Source organism: Anguilla anguilla, chromosome 6 (genome assembly GCF_013347855.1).
Source record: "Anguilla anguilla isolate fAngAng1 chromosome 6, fAngAng1.pri, whole genome shotgun sequence".
Taxonomy (NCBI): domain Eukaryota; kingdom Metazoa; phylum Chordata; class Actinopteri; order Anguilliformes; family Anguillidae; genus Anguilla; species Anguilla anguilla.
In genome coordinates, this window is record NC_049206.1 from 11323784 (window position 1) to 11343683 (window position 19900).

The window sequence follows — 19900 nt, forward strand, 5'->3', positions numbered from 1 at the left end:
CCAAACCGGGTGATGGCAAAATCAGGACCTGGTTCCCTGGTGCAAAAAAAAATAAAAAAAAAACAAAAAAACTGCATCCTAATGCGGTGGCTGTTGCAGCAGGGGGCCCTGGCTGCAGCAGACAGGGAAGCCGTTCTGCAGATTTATTCCTTCGGCTCGCTCCCGTTAACGACAACTGGCGGGAAAAAAAAAGGAAAGGTCCGTCTCGAGGTTTTTGCACGACTGGAGTCGTTAATTGGCCGGTCTGAGGGAATCAGCGTCGGCCGTTACCGGCTCACATTCACAAAGCAAACGAGTCGCTTGTGAACAATAAGCCTACGGAATACGAGATATATACATTGTAGGGTGTGGGCATGCAGGCTGGCTGTACTGCACTGTAGGGCTTTAGTCTATTGCCACTGCACTGCTGGGGCAATCAAGCGTCCTGAATGATTAATATGATTAATATTAACATTCCACTACATGCAGAGAAAGTAAGGCAGAAGTCAATTTCCCCTTCGACAATAAGCCGCTACAGAAAAACAGAAAGTTTTCCACCTCTTTAGTGACTCTTTAATGCTCTGGAGAGATGAAGCTACTTAGATTTATTGTGACTTAATTTTACTAGTGTATGTGCTATTATGAGGCGTACTATTCCATTCTTTTACTCTGATAATAATGACAATGATGATGATGATGATGATGATTATTATTATTATTATTATTATCGTTATTATTATTCACAAACATGTCGAATGGGAAAGGGCCACACTTGCTGGTCACAGTAAAAGCAGATATTATGTTCAATCTGTATCTGATCCATCAGATATTGCCCTTACCTGCCTGCTCCTTAAACTTTGTCACACTGGGCATGCCGTGCACAGCACAGTAATTACAACATTTATACCACAATTATCTTACCAAAAATCACGCTGTACATGACACAAACGTAAAAGGCTAAATCCAGATACAGTACTACTTAAAGAGTTATTTCAAAAGTAACGTGAGAACATGGGAAAATCTAGCTAGCCAATGAGGCCGTATGAACTCTAGTTAAGGTGGTTGATGTGCACTCCTGTAAAATGAGAGTAGACGGCTAAAAGGAAGACCCAGGGAGAACAGAAGGGTGACATTCGATCAGAGAACTTTAGGGGTAATGACTGCCCCGGAGCAGCATGGGAACACAGCAGCTGTTAGTGCTCATAACAGGAAGGAAAGCAGGTCAAACACAGTGGACAAAGAGCCTGACCTTTGACACATCTCACCTGTGTGAGCCCAGAAACTCAATAAGGTTTAGGATGGGACCCTGCAGCGAAACTGAACGGTCATAGCCCAGTTCCTCTAAAGCACCTTTTCTTTTATTTGGTTTAGGATACGACTTTGACCGGCCACCTGACACCTGCCATCCCGCGGTCCGATGCCTCGTCCTTCCTGCATGTCCCTAAACTACAACAGAAACACCACATATTCAACTGAGGAGCTTGACCTTTGTTGTAATCCATATCCAATGGAAGATTATTAGTTAAACTGGGGACTGGGGATGCATCTTATGTTGCTTTTTTCCAGTGCAAATGTAAAGAGACCCAGAACCTGAAGGTCAAAAGGTGGACCCCCCCCCCCCGTCCATTCAGAGACAGTCAGAGAATCCACTGTTTCTCAGTTATTCAATTATGTGTTTCATTAAGATTGTATTCATCTCTCTAAAAGCACTCAGCCCACCAAAGTCCTGTTCAATCTGTCTCATGCACACCAGACATTTGCCAAAAAACCAATTTCGAGAAATATGAAACAACCAAGCAATACCTGTCATAAGTAAAACGTTTGAAAAGTTTTAGCTTCGACATTTATATAACACTAACATAGGTGTTTCAGCAGGGGGGTCCATGGGGGTCTTTTGAGGTACTATAGGGGGGTCCCTGGCCAGACTTGAAGAATATATGACTTCGGCAAAATAGTTCAATCGTTCAAAATATAAGAACTTTAAAAATACATAACCCTTTTTAACCTGTGATGGGGGCCACCCGGATGCCTTTGAGCCTGGGTGGAGGTCCCTGGATCAAAAAAGATTGAAACCCCTGAGATACAGAACACTTTCCTTGAGTATGATGGGCCATCAGTTGCAAAAGAGCCTCTCAGTGCTGTGCTTAAGTGATTTTTTTTTATAACACGCTCATAAACCTAAATGGGCTTCTGCACATATGCAGACAATTCCTAAAGGTCCATGTTCTAACAGAATCTGCCCTGCTAACCTGTGCTGCAGGCTATTGGTTTAGCAGAAAGGAAGGGATGAGAGCAGGTCAAGTTGGGGTAATTATGCTAATCAAATCATATTACCATTGCACATTATTATTCTATTCAAAAGCAGAACATACTCACTCCTTTCAGCAACGCTATTGCCTGGATACTATCAGTATCTGTCCTTAACTTTGAGCTGACAAGTACATCAGGACAAATGTTGCTTGCATACAGGCCTATGGACAGATGTGTGAAGATGGCACAGACTGACGAGCTAGTGTTCACTGAGCCTGCGTTTAAAATAGAATCCTATTTTTAACCATCTGTCCATCACACCTAGTGCAGTTAGCTCTCACGTCCTCAACCTGTCCTTCCTCACGTCACCTTAGTCTTGGACGTTAATTGCATTTCCTCTATGGTTCCAAAAACGGAAATACTAGATTGAAGTAGACAGGGGCTGCAAAAACTACATTTGCTATTCCGTAAGCCTTCAAAAAGACGATCAGTTGCTTATTTACCTTTACAGCCAAGGGCTGGTAGGAGCAGGTAACAGGATGAGAGGCTGTTAAATGCAGACGGAGAGAAGGCTTTCGACAGAGGAGAGGAGAATGGAGGACGCGGGTCCCATTTGCATGAATTCTACAATGCAAATTCCCACCCGTCTCAGACAGATGGGGTCATTTGTAGGCAGGTCACTCCAGGACCTTTGCTTTAGAACGGGATTGAGAATTTTCTGCAGGCCTGGTGCTAAGAAGCTTTTATAAAGCCTCAACTAGGGAGGGCAGTGAGAGCAAGCGAGCAATGAGTCGCGAATGAAGCGTGTTATTGCTCACTATAAGGCTACGCTACAAATGCACACGTTTCTCTCGCAAACGTTTCCGAAGCGACAGCGCTTTATTTATTTATCGACGCCGCGCAGTAAAACGTCCTGTTCTACATCGACTGTGACAACGCTGTCTCTTCGACTCGTGTAACCTCTGCAAGAGTTAACAATGAGCAGTCCATTGTGCACATTCAGACAATCTGCAGATCTTGTGTGGTCACACAAGGTGGGTAATAGATATTTTAACATGAAAACCAAAAAAAAAAAAAAAAACTGTAAGGCGATATATATATTAAACGTGGATTGAAGCCTGGCCTTAGAAAGATACAGGTCAATGATGAGAGTGCGAGGAGGGCGTACAGCACCGCCAGCAGGAGTAATGGATGCGAGGCACAGAACTGCCTTCCATCTGCGCACGCAGTCATTTGTCAAGCCGTTGTTATCGCGGGTTCCACAGGTAGCCATCGCCACAAGGCGGCCTCGATCGGCGTCGCTCGGCTACCCCGCTGGTTAGCTTTTAACGGGCCGCCGGTCATCCATAACTCATCTCCCACGGCGCGCATCAACGGAATGGCATCTGTCACTGCGGCTAGGCCAAGGATTATGCCCCTGCTTTTATGCGGGGGAGGTATGAACATAATCACCATTATGAGCCGTGTCAGAACCTTAAATTTGGCCTCTCAATCAGGCGTAATCGCATTCCGCTTTGTTAAAGCGAAGTGCTCTCCGAGCGCAGTTCTCCGTAACAAATAGGTATTCCGACCCAAGTTGGCAGATAAATCATGGAAAGGGATCAACGACGCCCGCTTGCCGGGCAGCAGCGTGGCGCGGACGAGAAGCATCAATCCCGCCAAAAACACACGTATCAGAATGCAGAGAGCCGGGCCCTCCCGCAATAGAACTCCACGCGCGGAAACTGAGAACCTCCCAGCCGTTAATCAATCTGGCCTCGCTGTTACCATGCTCATTTTGGGCTGGAAATAGCATGGTTCAGAGCAGCAGGATATTTTCATACATTTCAGGGCGTCTGTGTATCTGATTTAGGACGTGTAAGGGCTAAGATGGTTGCCACGCAGCCAATTTCACATGAACACCATTATCTGATCTATTTGGTTCGGTTGTCACATGTATCTTCCTTTGGTCCGCCAGGGCAGCTGTTTATATCCGAATAAACAGACTGGTGAATCGAAATCATTGCATTATTAAAGTGGACTGTCTGAATCTATATCTGGAGAAATTTAGTCTAATCTTTCCCATTCGACTCAGCCCTGTGGTTGAATCTATTAATTTCCCTACTTTACAGCCCTAATATATTACAGCTCCACGTGTATGAGAAGAATTGAATGTAAATTGTGAAACTTTTCATTTTATTACCATGTCCTCTTTAATGCAGGAATAAAGGTTGACGACAACAAATGAGCAGGCTCAGATTCACTGAGCCCATGAGCCTTGCAATCAGGTGCACTTCCCACAGGGAGTGCTGAATAGGCTCAACCGGCATGCTACTGGAAAAGCAGTTTTGCATTGATGTGGAAGGCTGCAGAGACTGTCTGATAGGGGCCAATAAAGCAATGGTATCTGAACTGTACTGTACTGACTGCACTGTGCTGTGCTGCCGTGGGGGCCATTGTTATGGCTCTGGCTACAATGGATTGTGTGAGCACAAGAAGCATTTTATATGACTGGACTCCTGCAGGTAAACCTGTAAAATCCATCAAATCATTCAACAGGGCTCCGTTACACTGGCCTGAATTCAATCGACATCTGTTCTCTTCTTTGACTGACAAGTAAAGAACATGCTGTTATTTTTTTTCTTTTGTACAAAAAGTTTTTTTAGTGTATTTCAGTGATTGTTTACCAAAACATACCTACCTGATTTCGTGAAGAAACCTCAAATTCACCACACAGAGACAACCACAGACACGGACACACACAGACACACACACACACGCACATGCACACACACACACACACACACACACACACACACACACGCACACACAAACGCACATCCCCTCACCTCCTGTTTGGGGATGCTGATGTAGCCAGGGTGGGGTTTGAAGGTCTTGTGCGGCTGTCGTGAGAACACCCAGTGACTGCTGAAGGTTTCCCCGAACACGGGCTGCAGAAGGACGTAGGGCTTCTCAGCATAGTTAACCACCACCACAAAGAGGGAGACCGCCACAATCAGACTGGTGGCAATGACCGACTTCTTCTGAAAGAGAACAAAAAGGACAGGGTTAGGAGAGGCAGCGACTGTGAGAGACCCACAGCAACACTCAATGAAACACTCAGCTTTCTTCTCTCCGTGGAAATGGCGTAGACCGGTACTCAAACACAGAAGAGGAAATTGATTACATCAATGAATATAGGAGTGTATTTCTGTCGCACTTGAAGCTTTGTGTCCTCCTGGCTGGTCCGATACGGTGGAAAATCTGCATGTTTCAAAGCGAAGAGCCTATGAGGGTACAGCACGATCCTATTTTCTCATTTACGGGCAGACACACATTTCCTGGTGTTGAGAGGGAAATTAGAATTCCACATTCTAGGTGAGATAAAGCAATCAGCCTTTTTGGTTTCCGTATTTCCTGACATAAGAGATGGCCGCAGAATGGATTTATCCGTTTCTAAATGCAAAACCATCCGGGAGCGGGAAGAATTGCAATTCTGCAAAAAGGGGGGAGGGGATGTCTGAGATGAATAATGCCCACAAAATGCAGAAATAAAAAGATCTCTGGGAACAACATGCACAGGTGGAAAGGCGAGGCCTACTTCTCAATCAGCTCAACACACAATAAATCAAATGGACGCTACCCAAGAATGCAATTAATTCCACATCTAACAGCCGCAGGTTTAAGACTCTGCCTATGAGGAGCATTTTTATCTGCATTTCAATGTCCTCTGTGTAAACCTGAATCATGATTGACATTTCTGCACGGACACAGCATTGGTGGGATAATGAGGGAAATGTGCCGAGATTCCTCACTGCAGATACCACGCTTTTACTGCAGTGCGCGACATCTTTCGTTTCACTGGTTTCTCACTTCAAAGTAAATTAACACAATTTCCTCAAATATTGGCAACCCCTCCCAAGCACATCTGCCCTGCTGCCAGTTGATAGATTATTAGAATGCAGTCTCTTTCGTCTTGATTTGGCAAACTTTTCTCCATTTTAAAATGTGTGTGGGTGTGTCCTAAAATGTTTATAAAGCTGTGCAGTGTGTCATTATTCTAACTGAGTGTAAGGATATTATTGTGCCAATTCTACAGGACAGAGAAATGTTGTTAAGGCTCACGTGTCACTGTTGTATGATCCAGGATCAGATAACCCTGACCCTAGCATATTTGCTCCACCCATCATACAAGTAAAGAGAAGGGTCTTGGCTAGAGGGAGTATTTACCGAAACCCGAAGGTCTGCTCTTGAGTAAAGAGAATTGCGAAGGCTATGCTTTTTTTTACCGTAAAAGAACGGAAAAGCTGGAAGTAAAGAAAGAACAAGTGTGTTTTCTTAAACTTGGAGGTCACAAGGGTACGTGCTTCCTGCCAATGTGTTAACAGGGCGAAATGGAGATAACAGTATTGAACACATTTATCAATGTGACACCGATTCATGAGCGGTTGGATTACAATGATGTCAGCTGATGACTGACCACCAGCACGCCAAGCGCTAACGACTCGTCATTACTCATTGTACACGAGTGATTGACAGGGTGGAAAAGGTGCACATACAACACAACACACACAAACGGTCATCCATTCATCAAGCGCGTTCTCTGCTCTTTTTCAACACCTTTCCAGTTTCTGTGTGGCCTGGATGGTTGCTGCCCCCCCCCAGATTTGAATCATTTATGAACGCTTGGTCTTTCGCAGTGATGATTAAACAGCGAGTTTTCCCTCTTGCCTGTTTAAAGCATGAGTGGAAAAGTGGAGCATGGATGTTCTTGAAGAACAAATCCATTACTGTTCTTTTTGCTGAACCATAAAGGCCTTGAGGATAATAACCTAACCACTGTTCTCTAGACACAAATTGGAGGATATCCTAGATTGTGCTGTGGATTACAAGGGAATGAGAGAGACTGAAGGAGACTTAATGGTACCCTATTACACACACACACACATACACGCAAGCACACACATCTACTCTCTGGATGAACATGTTGACATTGAGCTACAGGTATAGAAACAATCCACTGGTAAAGTGTAAAGCAGGTTTTTAGCAGATTGCTCAAAGTGATTTCACAGAATGAAGTAGGTCATCCTGAGTTTTATCTGCTCTGGAATAACAGGGTGTCTATCAGCTAAAGTGTCCGGTGTCGAAGGAGGCTTGAATCTCCCACATCAAAGCCACTGGGAGTTTTTTTTAGGACTTTGTCATAAGACGATCAAACAAGCTGGACTGGCAGAAGAAAGAACCATTTAGATTGCAGGCAGACCTGCAGCACTTCACAAAATGCACAACGTCACATCTCAATCATCTGAAGTGCTATAATGCACATATAATAATAAATAATGTCCTATCTAACAGGAAGACAAGTGATTCTGCTGAAGAGTCATTCACAAGCCACAGTATACAGAAAATATAAAAAAACTGAAAACAGAGGGGCTTATCCAAGGAAAGTACCCAAGCTTTCAAACAGGCAATAATACAAAAAATCAGTCTAGCTGTTTAGAACAAAACACCTATTTCAATATTTCTGAGAGTGTGTTCTTCATTTATCAACTATGTTAGTCTGTACTTCAACAAGACTGCAATGATAATAAATTAAAGGACAAATAATATGGGAATTTCTTCACCTAGATTACATTTTTAATGAAGAAACAGGATTTTCCATTTTTTAATTGCATTGATGAACACTACAGAAAAAGAACACAGCTGAATGTATAATACAGTGGGTGAAATTTATTTTCATTCTTATAGTACTTACCAAGGCCTGTGTTTTCCTTCAATTTGATTTTCTCCTCAGACAAGAGGGCAGGGGTAAAGATAGCCGTTATGTCTGCAATTGATTGATTGCAATCAACCTCTTGATTGCAATGTACCAGGGATATTGCAAAATCCATTGTTCCCATCTACTGTGCACTAGCTGCATGTATATTGGCATTGCCAGAGGATGTAATGAGAACACCTGTGAATGCAATCTCTATACGATAAGGGAGTGAAAGACTCTGGAGACCAGAGAGTTCAGAACACACAGAATGACTTACAGGCCAACTCCAGAATCTAAAGAATTTCTGAAACCTCCCTTTTTCAGCTGGTATAAAACTTCCCAACTGTAAATTATTTTTTCCCCCCCCTTTGAATATATGGCAACAGATCATGGATAATTATGTGTCGAATAAACTAATGAAATTAGCATGCTGAATTGACAACGTGACATATTTCAATTTAATTTATATAACACATTTATAAAGTGTAAATATAAAGTGTAAATCAAGGCGCACCACACTAGGTACAAAAGTCATGCAGCAAACAGAAAGTAAACAGTGAAAGCAATACAAAATAATACAAGATAATAAAAAATTATAAAAGATAAAAGCAGCATTCTGATGTTCAAGTAGGTCACTAGCTGGCTGTTAGACAAAGGAGAACGATCAGAACAGCGTTCCCTTCTTACTCACCTTTGAGAGTTACATAATAATACATTTCACTGACTTTTCGAGGAAGGCCACGTTTCACAGCTTCAACGGGAGATTTCGGCATCGTCTGCATGGTCTGAAACTCCTGCTATTATCAGTCTAATAATGAATAAAACTGCTTGTAGCACATTCATTTTTCAGAAGCTGAAAGTTGAGAACAGAATGTACCTCCACAGTGAAATTACACCGGCGAACCTACATGATCCCTGAGTCATGCCTTCTAAAGTCTACTTTTAGCACGGCACAGCACCACTGTCCAGTCTCAATTCAATGCTCAGTTCAACTGTAATGAGCATATTTATGGGAGAAGGACAAATGAGACAGGGCCAGGCAGTGCTTCATTTTACCTTCCCGCTATGTGGAGATAATGGCCATACACTAAAATAGAATTCAACTCTTAATCATTGAAATCATCCAACACCAAAAATGAAGGAGGAGAGTCGTATTACAGTTAATGGTTTTAATCCCGGAAGGGAGGGGAATGGGATGTACCGTACATATACCATATTTTTTATTCTATTACTACATTCATCACAGGGGAGTGACCGACAGTTCCAAAACAGATCACATTTGCTCATCACCTCCCACTGCAATTACAACGCCTTTGCAGGTTCAAGGAAAAAGATTCCTTTCCAGCGAAGATCAAGGATCCGGCAGAGCAAATCAATCAATCAATCAAATTTTATTTGTATAGCGTATTTTACAGCAGTTGTCACAATACGCTTTACAGACAACCCTGGCCTAAACCCCCACACGAGCAAGCCTAAGGCAACAGTGGGAAGGAAAAACTCCCTGTGGAGAGCCTCTTCGGAAATCTATTTGTTGCATTCTGCGATTTTACGTGAGACTCTTCTCGTGACCCTGCTACCGTGGTTTGATGTCTGTATATCAACATGACGGAAGTTCTCAGAAGCCTTGCATACGCGCTTCTCCGTATCCTGTTCGCCGAGGGCTGTTTCTGCTCCGCCGATGCCAGGCCGAGCTTTATTTACACAGCCGTTCGATTGCCATTCAGGGGCCGAACAATTGCATCATGGTCAGACCCCCAAATACCGGAGCGTCATGATTCTGCCGGCCTCTCCGCCGGCCCAGGCTCCGGGCTCAGTGATTGAATTTGGGAAAATGTGGGGAAATATTGACGTCTGAGCACCGGGGCTGGAAATTGCTCGGCGAGATCTCAAATGAACGGGGCCGATATTAAAAGGGAAAAAGCCCCATTTTTCATACTTCGTTCAACGATGTCTGATTGAGATTTGCGCTGCTACGTGTCCCTGTTAAATGACTATCACAGAGATTTTAAAAGGGCAAAATACGTCTCCCTGCTCTGAATTCTGCATATTTACAGAGTCACAAAAGCATTTACAGCACCTATAAAATTGCCCAGGTGCTGACTGCACGTCAATAAACTTAATAATTCCAAAAACGATAAATAATCACAATGCTTATGTAATAAAAAAAAAATGCAGGGATTTGCAGCATTCCAACTGATGGTTGTGGTAGGTGAGCCCAGAGAGGGAGAAAAAGTGATCTGATTGGTTGCTTGTTAAAACCAAGCTTGCCGTGCAGAGTTCCATTAGCAGTCCAGCCCGAGCTTCTTCTGGCAGTCATGGATTGCCAGTTATCGGTCCCTCCCAAAGCCTGAGGCAGCGCGTGCGTTTCTGCCCAGTACATTATCTGCGCAGATCTGCTCACGTGCTGTTGACCTCTGACCCGCTCTCGCTCTAATCCCTTTCGCGTGTTTGCTGGGGATACACAAATACAGAGAGGTCACAGCGCACCTACACCACTGGCCCGTCGCAGACACTTCAGAGCTCTCCACTCTGCTGTCTGCAACCGCGGGAAAAATGACTCCCCTGAGTTAAATCGCTAAAGTCTTAAGCACAAATTCACTGGAGGTACAGGTTAGGGTGAACTTAATTCAGGTCAATTCTAGGAGTACAGTTTGAGACCATTGTAAGCTTACCATTGCCTTTTTTATCCATGAATGTTATGCAAGCATAATACCGGCATTACCGGAGGGAAGGATTTTCAATTAAACCGTGCTTTGAAGGACAGCTTTAGCCCACTCTGGTTTATTTTAAATGTGCGGTATTCACCGTGCAGCTCAGGAGCCACAAAGTTTGCTGAGGTAAAGCTTGCTAAAAGCTTTGCTGAGGAATTTTCCAAATTCCAAAGAGAGATTTGCTTGCAATTAAATATTTCTCTAAAAGTCTGTTCAAGGGAGATGGAACCTTTGAAACACAATGATATTCTGACCTTGAAAAAACTTTGCAATTGCAATTTTTGTCTTTTAAAACACTTGGTGTTCTTAGTCCTACCTTGTCTTACCCATTTAGACTCAGATCTGTACCACTTCCACAGGGCATCCATTTCACCAGAATTAAAAAAAGTAAATGAATGAAAAGTAAAGGTTTGCTGATCTATACATTGTCTGGAAGGCTCGTCTTATACTCTTTTCCTGCTCTGCCCATCCAGTGGTTATAACGATCAGTGGAAATACCCAGGGCCCTGCGCTGGCTACATCTGGAGGTCTCACTCCGCCCACTCAAGCTCAATTTCAAAGCATAAGTGGGCGGCGCAGAAAGAGGAATTAAAATAATAAGCTGTATAAAGTAATAGAAATGGCTCATAAAAAACATAACGCTTTAACTGTTCTCAGTTATCTCCCGGGCTGCATAAGACAGAAAATTACATTTGCATTGCAAAAACATTGCCTTCTTAGCACATTATTTCTACCACCACGGTCCAGTGAGCAGCTAAAAATCCAATTTTAATTAAGTCAGGATTCAAGCACTTAGCGGATACTCTTTCTGTTCATCTCGTGCTAATATTGCAATTGCCTCGGTTTCTCCAGAGAAATGCCGCAACATATTTTTCTCCAAAGCACATCAATAAAGCCATATCACACGATGATGCAGATACGGTTTTCCACATTTTGTTTTAATTCAAACGGCTACTCGCTGCGTACTATTCAAAGTAACTTTAGAGACGTATCCCTGTCGCACCTCATTGCCTGCACCAGTCGGAGGGCGTTCAGCATATTAATAACTTGTATAGGTTTTATAAGAAAGTTATTTAACCACCCACCCCTTAAACCAATGTCAAGGCAACTAAAAAACATGTTACCGCCCTTTAAGCCAAATTATAAAAAAGAAAAATCATTTTAGTTCATGAATAAATCAGAAGCCTTTATCAGGAGAAAGTCAAATGCTTCATTCACTCAGAGAAAGGGAATTGGCAGAGTTTTCTGTCTTTTGAGTCAGAAGGAGACAAATAAGCAATTTGATTCCACGACTATCGGGCTGAGATCAGAAAATGGGTTGAAAGAGAATGTGAAAATTCTGTAGGGTTTGTGGTCTGTCTGAAATAAATCTTTCTTTATTTTTTTGTGGTGTATATATACCACAAAAAGAACTGAAGAGATTCTGCGTTTCAGCCTTCCTTGAAGAGAAAGGTGCCCATGCATAAATAAAGTATGTGCTTATTTCACTAAGCTACTATACATACCTATGAATTCTTTAACTTCAACATTAATGATTACTTACATTTTCAGAGGAAGCCAAGTGACTATGGCTCCAAGATAGTATTACTAAATAGAAATCTTGATATGAAACAGAATGAGAATATTAGGTTTCAGTGTATAAAGCCATTGGACTGCTGAAATGTAATAACCACCATATCTGGATCACTGTAACCTTGGACACCTCAGTGCAATCACAGGTTGGCAATGACTGTAAATTGCTGATAATAGCATTCCTTTTCTGGAAGTCACATGCATCCTCACAGTGTGTGATATAACATTAATGCATTTCCCCACTGAATCAATTCCAACAAATCCTCAGAACACATCGCTTACCTTCACCATATTAATCCTGTAAACACAACCTTGATTTAGATGTAATATTTCTGAATAATATTTGAATGAAGTGATAACTACTGATAACTGTATATACAGCTATATTCGAATTTCGAAGGCAATTTCCACCTTTTAAATAAAACAGAATTTTCTTATTTGTGAAAACATCTGTTCATTCACATGATGCAACACATCACATGTGTGGTTAACAAACTCAGATTAAACCTTGAAAAAACAGAAGAGTGAGTGAGGTGCCATGTTATACACTCAGAGAAATCAATGAAGGATAAGATGAAACTTGTAATTCATTTTTTTAATTTCAGTAAAGCGTAATAAAATTTAAGATTGTTATCAGACTTACTGTATGTGAAAACTCAGATTTGAGTCAAATCAATGGTATTACGGTTTGGCGGGTAATGGTATGAATAACACCTTACTCTCAAATTAAACTTAATTTTTACTATTATATTTAAGAACCACAATTGCCTGGCTCAACAACATGTACGGGAGACTAATACAGAAAACTGAGATTGTGCAAAGTGCCGTTCGGAGCGAGGTCTGCCTTTCACGGCTGGTAGAAGTGGAGCTTTGTGCGCGCCACATGCTAATTTCAAACACCATCCGCTGAAGTGGCCTCCCACCAGCACATTCCGATAGCCGTCACGAAACTGTGTGCGCCAACAATCTGGGGCTACAGTATCACAGGCTTGAAATGACTCCACTCTTATTCCTTCACAGTCAGTGATGTAACTATTTACCCCGGGGAAAAAAAAAAAGATTACTCATTTGGTCTACCTTACTACAGAGGCAAAGGACTACATTTTTACAGCATGAGAGATCAGTTCACAACACTCACACCTCGCTCTTTTCCGTAAGCAATTATATTGTGACAAAAGCTAATTTTGTTGTTAACGGAAATCACCCTGCTACTGTCAAATACAGCACTGATAATTTTAAACACCCGTGATGCTCTAATGCTCTAGAACCCCAACAGAATTCATTTTGCTGAAACAACAGAAGAATCATAGGAAAAGTATATTCATAAATATAACATATTAAAAACACTGTTAGAAAACCTAGTGAGACCCAGGACTGGTCTCACTAGTACAACTCTACCTGATAAATATAAAATGGCAGCCACAGTGTGGGAACACCCTGAGCAGCTAAAGCTGGTCAGTTCCCAGAATGCTCGGTTACTCACTTTACAGACCAAACAGAAAAAACAGCTACTAGCCGGACACTTAATGATCTCTGACTGCCCTGCAAGGCTGCCATCCCAGTGGAAAACAATGAAAGTTCGATAAAGACTAAAAATAAAAGTGTGACTCCGCTACTCAAAAACACAATCACAGTACTTACCCCTGAAGGGCACTTCAGAGTTTTCCCAGAGCCTCAAGTGAATCAGTCTTGTTCATGCAAAACAACGACCTGAATTCAATCAACATTTGTCCTTACTCTGACTCATTTCTTTTTTAACAAACACGGCTGGGTGAGTTCAACCATCAAATTTAACTTGACAAAGTTTTAGTGAAAAATAAAGTTAATATATGAATTATTCGTAAATTAAAGTTAAGGACGAATGCTGGGTGAATCCAGGCCAATGAACACTTAACTCCTGGATTCAGTCAACATTTCACATCTATACAGAAATGCAAATTTTGGTTTGTTTCAATACGAACATTTTGTATTTCATTCATTTTCGCTAAACTCTTCACTAAACATTATTTTGAAAATAATAAATGCCTAAAACCTGTATTTATTTATGATTCAAAAGACAGATGCAGACTGAATCTAGAGGTTAGTCCTGGACCTAAAAGCTAAGCTTGTGTTGGTCTTCGGTGCTGATAATCATAAATGTGTTGGGTTAGTGTTTTGTTCTGATGCAATATCCCTCGCTTGACATTGGCGGTGGACTTAGGGGTCAGACATCTTATTTAAATGTATTTTTAAGGCTTTTTCAGCTTTAATGAACAGGACAGAGCACAGAGCCAGGAAGAATGGGGAGCGAGAGAGAGGGAGAGACACGCGACAAAAGGTCACGCCGAATTTCGAACCGCCGACATCGTAGCTCGTAATGAGCATGTGGTCAGCGCTCTGCAGGGTACGCCACGGGACAGCCAGCCATCTTGGCCGTGACCTCAAACGCAGATGGCTTCACCGCTTCTCGTTCCGTACCGGCGGCCCCTCCGAACGTCGCAGCAGGAACCTCCGAGGACTGGCCCTCCACACCTCCACACCCGCGCCCACTTCCTCCGCGGCCGTCTCTGTCGTTTTTAATCTCACTCCCGACTCCCACTTCCTGCCTACCAGGACCTGCCGCCTTTCATCGCCACGGACACGCTGTCAGGCGACGCCCGGCCTTCCTGGACCGGCGAGAAGGCTCACCTGAATACGCGCTCTGACAGCCTGGGAGACGGGCTGCCATAGCTTCAAAGGGCTCTCTGTACGTAATGAAACTATAAAGGCCGAAGCAACGGAGGTCCCGCTGAGACAGAGGACGCAACCTCGTTCCTTCCACCCCTTCCCCAGGCTTCGCGGGGTGAAAAACGACGGTCCGATTTAAACACGGCTCTGTTTATAGAGCAATGCGCAACCTAGGAAACCACCCTGGAGGCAGAGGTGCATTTGAATATTCATGGAACTCCATGAAAAATGACATCTAAATCTGTTCGCCAGTTCCGTGCCAGTATACGACACCGAGCCGACAGGGAGGCGCGTTAATTTGGTAGTAAAGATTTTTTACAACAGTTATTTTTATGCACACAATTATCATTCTGATAATGATGGCTTGGTACTGCAGCAGTGAATCCAGGGAATAGACCTGTGAGGGAAGCACTTCAGAGCACAAAGCCTTCTGGGTAACAGCTACTCTTTCTCATCAGAGGGGTCCCGCTGTTCTGTGTCCAGAGCGCGGCAGAATCTACAGTAAACGGTAATTAATCAGCAGGAGCAGGTCGTTTTTCTTTAGCAGTTAAACACAAAGAAGGGAAACGTGAATATATGCATACCGCCGTGGTTTAGTCACATTTCCGGAGGCACACTTCAGTACTTCTACTTCTTCTTCTTCACAAAAATGGTCTCTTAAGCTCACGACCTAGAATTCTCAGATTTTCTCTCATCTTCTGAATTAAATACATAAACCCAATTTGAACAGCACACTTCCATTTTGTTTCATTTAAGGAGACGCAGTTACAGGAGTGCAACTGAATTTATTTCAAACACTGACAGCTTGAAATAAGCAGGGGGTTAATGGTAAACAAAATCTGTACATGTGCAGAGAATAACTATTTTGGGCCAGTCAAATCAGTACCATTCCTTCTCTCTTCAAGCTGAGCTAAGATTGCTTGATTTACAAACTAGGCCTTCACGGCTAAAAAGAAATCAGTGAACATTGAACATATAATTTTCCCCATGACTAAGAATTCAAAATAAATTCAAGCACCAAAGAGTTTTCCACTACCAGGGTTGATCACTCTTTGATCAAGCTGAGGCAGTGATTGCTCTTCATGTCTAAAATAAGCAGGATATCAACTCAACTCCCAGGTGTACGTGTAATTTCATATTTATACTAATATTGCATTGATATTATAATTACATTGTAAACATCCCAATGCAACCTTAAATGAAATTGATTTGCCTTTGTCCCTACAGCAGGTTTTATGTGTTTTTTTGTGACTGAGTTCCGGGCCTTTCACATATCTGACAGCAGAGCTCCTTTAGGTTTTCTGTTTAAGGGCAAACAACTTCGACCGCATGACTCAAGGCTGTGGGTAAAAATTTCCGCAAATCTATCAACCACAGCTACACTAATGAAAGCAAACACTGAGAGGAAAGGCCTGCAAATACAGAGTGGCCTTTGAAGGGGCTCTCCCCCGGCTGACTGATGTGCAGTGACATTGCAGAGGTGGACTAGCCCCACAGTCCTTTCACAACACCAGCTCCAAGATGCAAGTAGATAACAAGCCCTGCAATCACTTAAGGGAGATATGATCCAGCCATAGACAGTCTTAAACCATTTTCACGTCATGTTTTTGAAAAGCCCGACGGTGAGAAATTTATGGCAAACACCGGCCTGTACAGCAGATATGTCTGCAGAGATTGCCACAGTGTTCTTCATCAAAACATATAAATCACCGTGAACAAGAAGAAAAGGACCTGTCTTGTGTCCTACAAACAAGGAGAAAGAGGAGCTGTCCAAAACAACAGGCACGGGACTGTTCGTGTGTGTTGTTAACCATTTCTTTCAGTAAATATGCCAGCCCTAAGGTTTCAGAAACCGAGCACATTTCCACCGCATAAAGGCACAATTTGTGGCCACAATGGATCTGAAAAAGGCAGAGTCAGCACTGGCAGCACAGGTTAGTGCCGTCAGCACAGTATGGGTCAAATAAGTAACTTCTGATGGGACTGCATAATCTTTTGACCAGTCAGCTACATTGAAAATACGAGACGACCAAAAGAGCAAGCAATATTGTAGCGGGGAGAAACAAGACAACTGTGTAATTACATCTGGTTAGTGTACAACGTAAGCGCCATTGATTCTTTAGATACGTCCCACTTGATTGCCTGGGCATCCATAAACACGGCAGTTCGATTAATGGTGAGGCAATTTTCCTTCCCGAAATAAAGAAACTGATTTTATGCAGGGCCTCAAAACTCAGTAGGTACCGGAGAGAGAATTGAAGAAATCCATCAAAGTGCCTCTTTACTGGCGAGTCACACTGTGCATGGGTTAGTGCGAGACGTGTTTGAAGGTTGTATAAAAGTCACCTATGTAGGCAGTGCTGAACCCACTGTGAAACCCAAAGGCTCTGACGTGCTTAACATATCTTTCTTTTACAGACGCAATTACAATCTCAAAGGGGTAAAAAAAAAAAAAAATCCCAGGATGTCTGAAAGTAAAACTAGATTTCTGCTCCAAGCTTGTGCACATGAAGGGAATTCATGTTCTTACATGGAGCGGTAATTAATAGTTATGTTTAAAAGCTTTGTGTCTGACTTTGCTATTATTATTATTTTGGATCCCTGAGTTTTTATTAAACGGCAGGCAAATTCACAATATCTACCAGCTAGCAGGATGAAAGAACATTATTTATCAAAGCAGGCTCTAACTTTAATGCATCCACATTGCTCGAACGCAGCCTTTGGTAGGAATGAAAGTTACATACGTGCATATGCATATGCTGTGCTGTGCTGTGCATATGCTTTTATTGAAAAATCTGCCAACAATTTCAACCAGAATTGTTTCTACATGCCAAACAATTGTACAAGTAAAAGTATTCGCTGTTATTGTGCCACAGTACTGTTCCTGAGTATGAACAAACAATGCTACTATTTCAGGAATATTACACTGTAGATGTATATACTGCAACGGCATACAAAAGCAATGAACTTCATATATTCAATACGGACTTCACCATTAAAGAACAATAGTAGCTGGATAACTGTTAATGTAGTTACACGTGTTAAAGAAACATGAGTTTCCTACAATTAAATGGCCTGCTATTTAACACGGTTATATTGTGCTCCAGCTCTTATTCCAACTTTCAAGTTTTGCTGTTCTTTCTGTTGAACATTACGTCACCAAAGCAAAGCCTTCATCTTCGCCACTCACGTGTGCTATATACTGTATGTGTGCTAGGCATAGGTCTGCTGTGCGGCAGCCAATCAACAGGAGCAATACCAGATAATACCCATTAAAATCTATTGCCTGGTAGGCAGTATTTATTTTCTTTGATATTTGTCCCCAGCTACAAAAAAGTGTGTTTGTAATAGCTGTGCTAACTTCGCCCCAAGGAAATCTGTTCTGTCTGGGCTTTTAAAGGCCTTGCAGAAAAAAAGAGCAAGATACTTTTTAGAAAATATGTTTGCATTTTATTTTATTTTGTTTTCTTTTGAGGGGCAGGGGGCAGTTTGATGCACAGGGAGGTATCACCGTAAGAAATTATCATGAGAGTGTAAAGGCTGTCAGACCAACTGCCGTTCCAGGTTTTTTAAAGGATCATACAATACTGTACAGGCAACAAAATTAGAGCAGATTATATCCAGCTTTAAATAGTCCACCTGCGTTTGCACTAAGCCTTAACTAACGAGCTCGGCTTGAGTTGACTTGAAACCAGCGCCTTGAAACAAACCAGTGAAGGAAAACCTTAATGCTACAGCGCACAATGACATTATAGACGATTCTGTGCTTCCCCAACAATTTGGGGAAGGCCTTGCCTGTTTTAGCATGACAATTCCCCGGGGCACACAGTTGGATAGCCAACTGCGAGCCAGACCTAATCGTTCAATCAGTGCCTGACCTCACTAATGCACTTCTGGCCAAATGGAAGCAAATCCATTTAGCAATGCTCAAAATCTAGTACAAAGCCTTCCCAGAAAAGTGGAGGTTGCTGTAGCAGTAAATGGTTGACCAACTCCATAATAATGGCCATAATTTTGCATGAGATGTTGGATGTCATGTGTCCACATACTTTTGACCATAACTGATCCTGAGTTAATGAATGCACGCGATAGGACCCTTACTGGAAGGTACATGCCTATCAGGCATTAAATTACCCATAACCCCTAGCAGTGGAAAGCGCAGTTTTAAATGAGCCAAGCACACAATTATACGGCAAGACTGGCAAACAGAATTTCTAATTATATGGAATCTATTATTATATTTATATTAAACATTAAGCTGCTTTCAACATTTTTATGTGAGTAATGTACCATGGTTTATGTGTGAAATATATCATAATCGCAGCCCCATGATTTAGATTTTTCTACACTATTTAATTGACTACATTGAGCCTACATTAGCATTCTTTTATGCTGTTCACGATGCAACTTTATTATAATTCTTTTTTCTATGTCTCTGCCTCATACAGGCACCTTTTTTAAAAACACCCCCCACCCCCTTATTGTCAAGTGAACTGAAAATTGTTTGTTTTGTGCTGCGGTTTGTTCTATAGATTTGGTTGTTTCATGTTTCATGTTTTCAGGTGTTAGGTGAGTAACGTCATCCTCTGGATGTACCATGAGCAAATGGAATCCAGAAAACACAGCCTAGCATCCGTCTTTTATGTTAGCCAGTGCGGCTTAATGGGGCATCTTTCTGAAGGCCTCAAATGGATCCTAACTATCTGGGAAATCTCCACCATTTTTGGAGGTACTCTGCAAAATTGGGGTGCTACTTCCTTCCATTCTCCCTCCTCCTATGTCACCCCTCTTTCTGGCATGAAAGAGGCAAAATGGCCCTGAGTGGGTAACATGACAAAGAAAAAAATGCATCTTAATAATCTGAAGGCTTCTCATCATCACAGCTACAGTATGTGACGGAATGACTCAAATCAAGAGGCTTTTTTTCCATTCCGCATCTGGTCAG

At 42.3% G+C, this 19900-nt stretch overlaps 1 protein-coding gene across 2 annotated transcripts in view; it reads right to left on the minus strand.

The window, feature by feature from the left end:
- The window catches only part of st6galnac3 (ST6 (alpha-N-acetyl-neuraminyl-2,3-beta-galactosyl-1,3)-N-acetylgalactosaminide alpha-2,6-sialyltransferase 3), an 85055-nt gene that overhangs the window by 51594 nt on the left and 13561 nt on the right, over positions 1-19900 (minus strand). Inside the window, exon 2 of one of the 2 annotated variants that reach the window (XM_035423090.1) lies at positions 5058-5249. In XM_035423090.1, coding sequence (XP_035278981.1) covers positions 5058-5249 — 192 coding nt within the window. Of the gene's footprint in view, positions 1-5057; positions 5253-19900 lie in introns of both variants that reach the window. The other variant, XM_035423089.1, reaches the window with a different exon arrangement.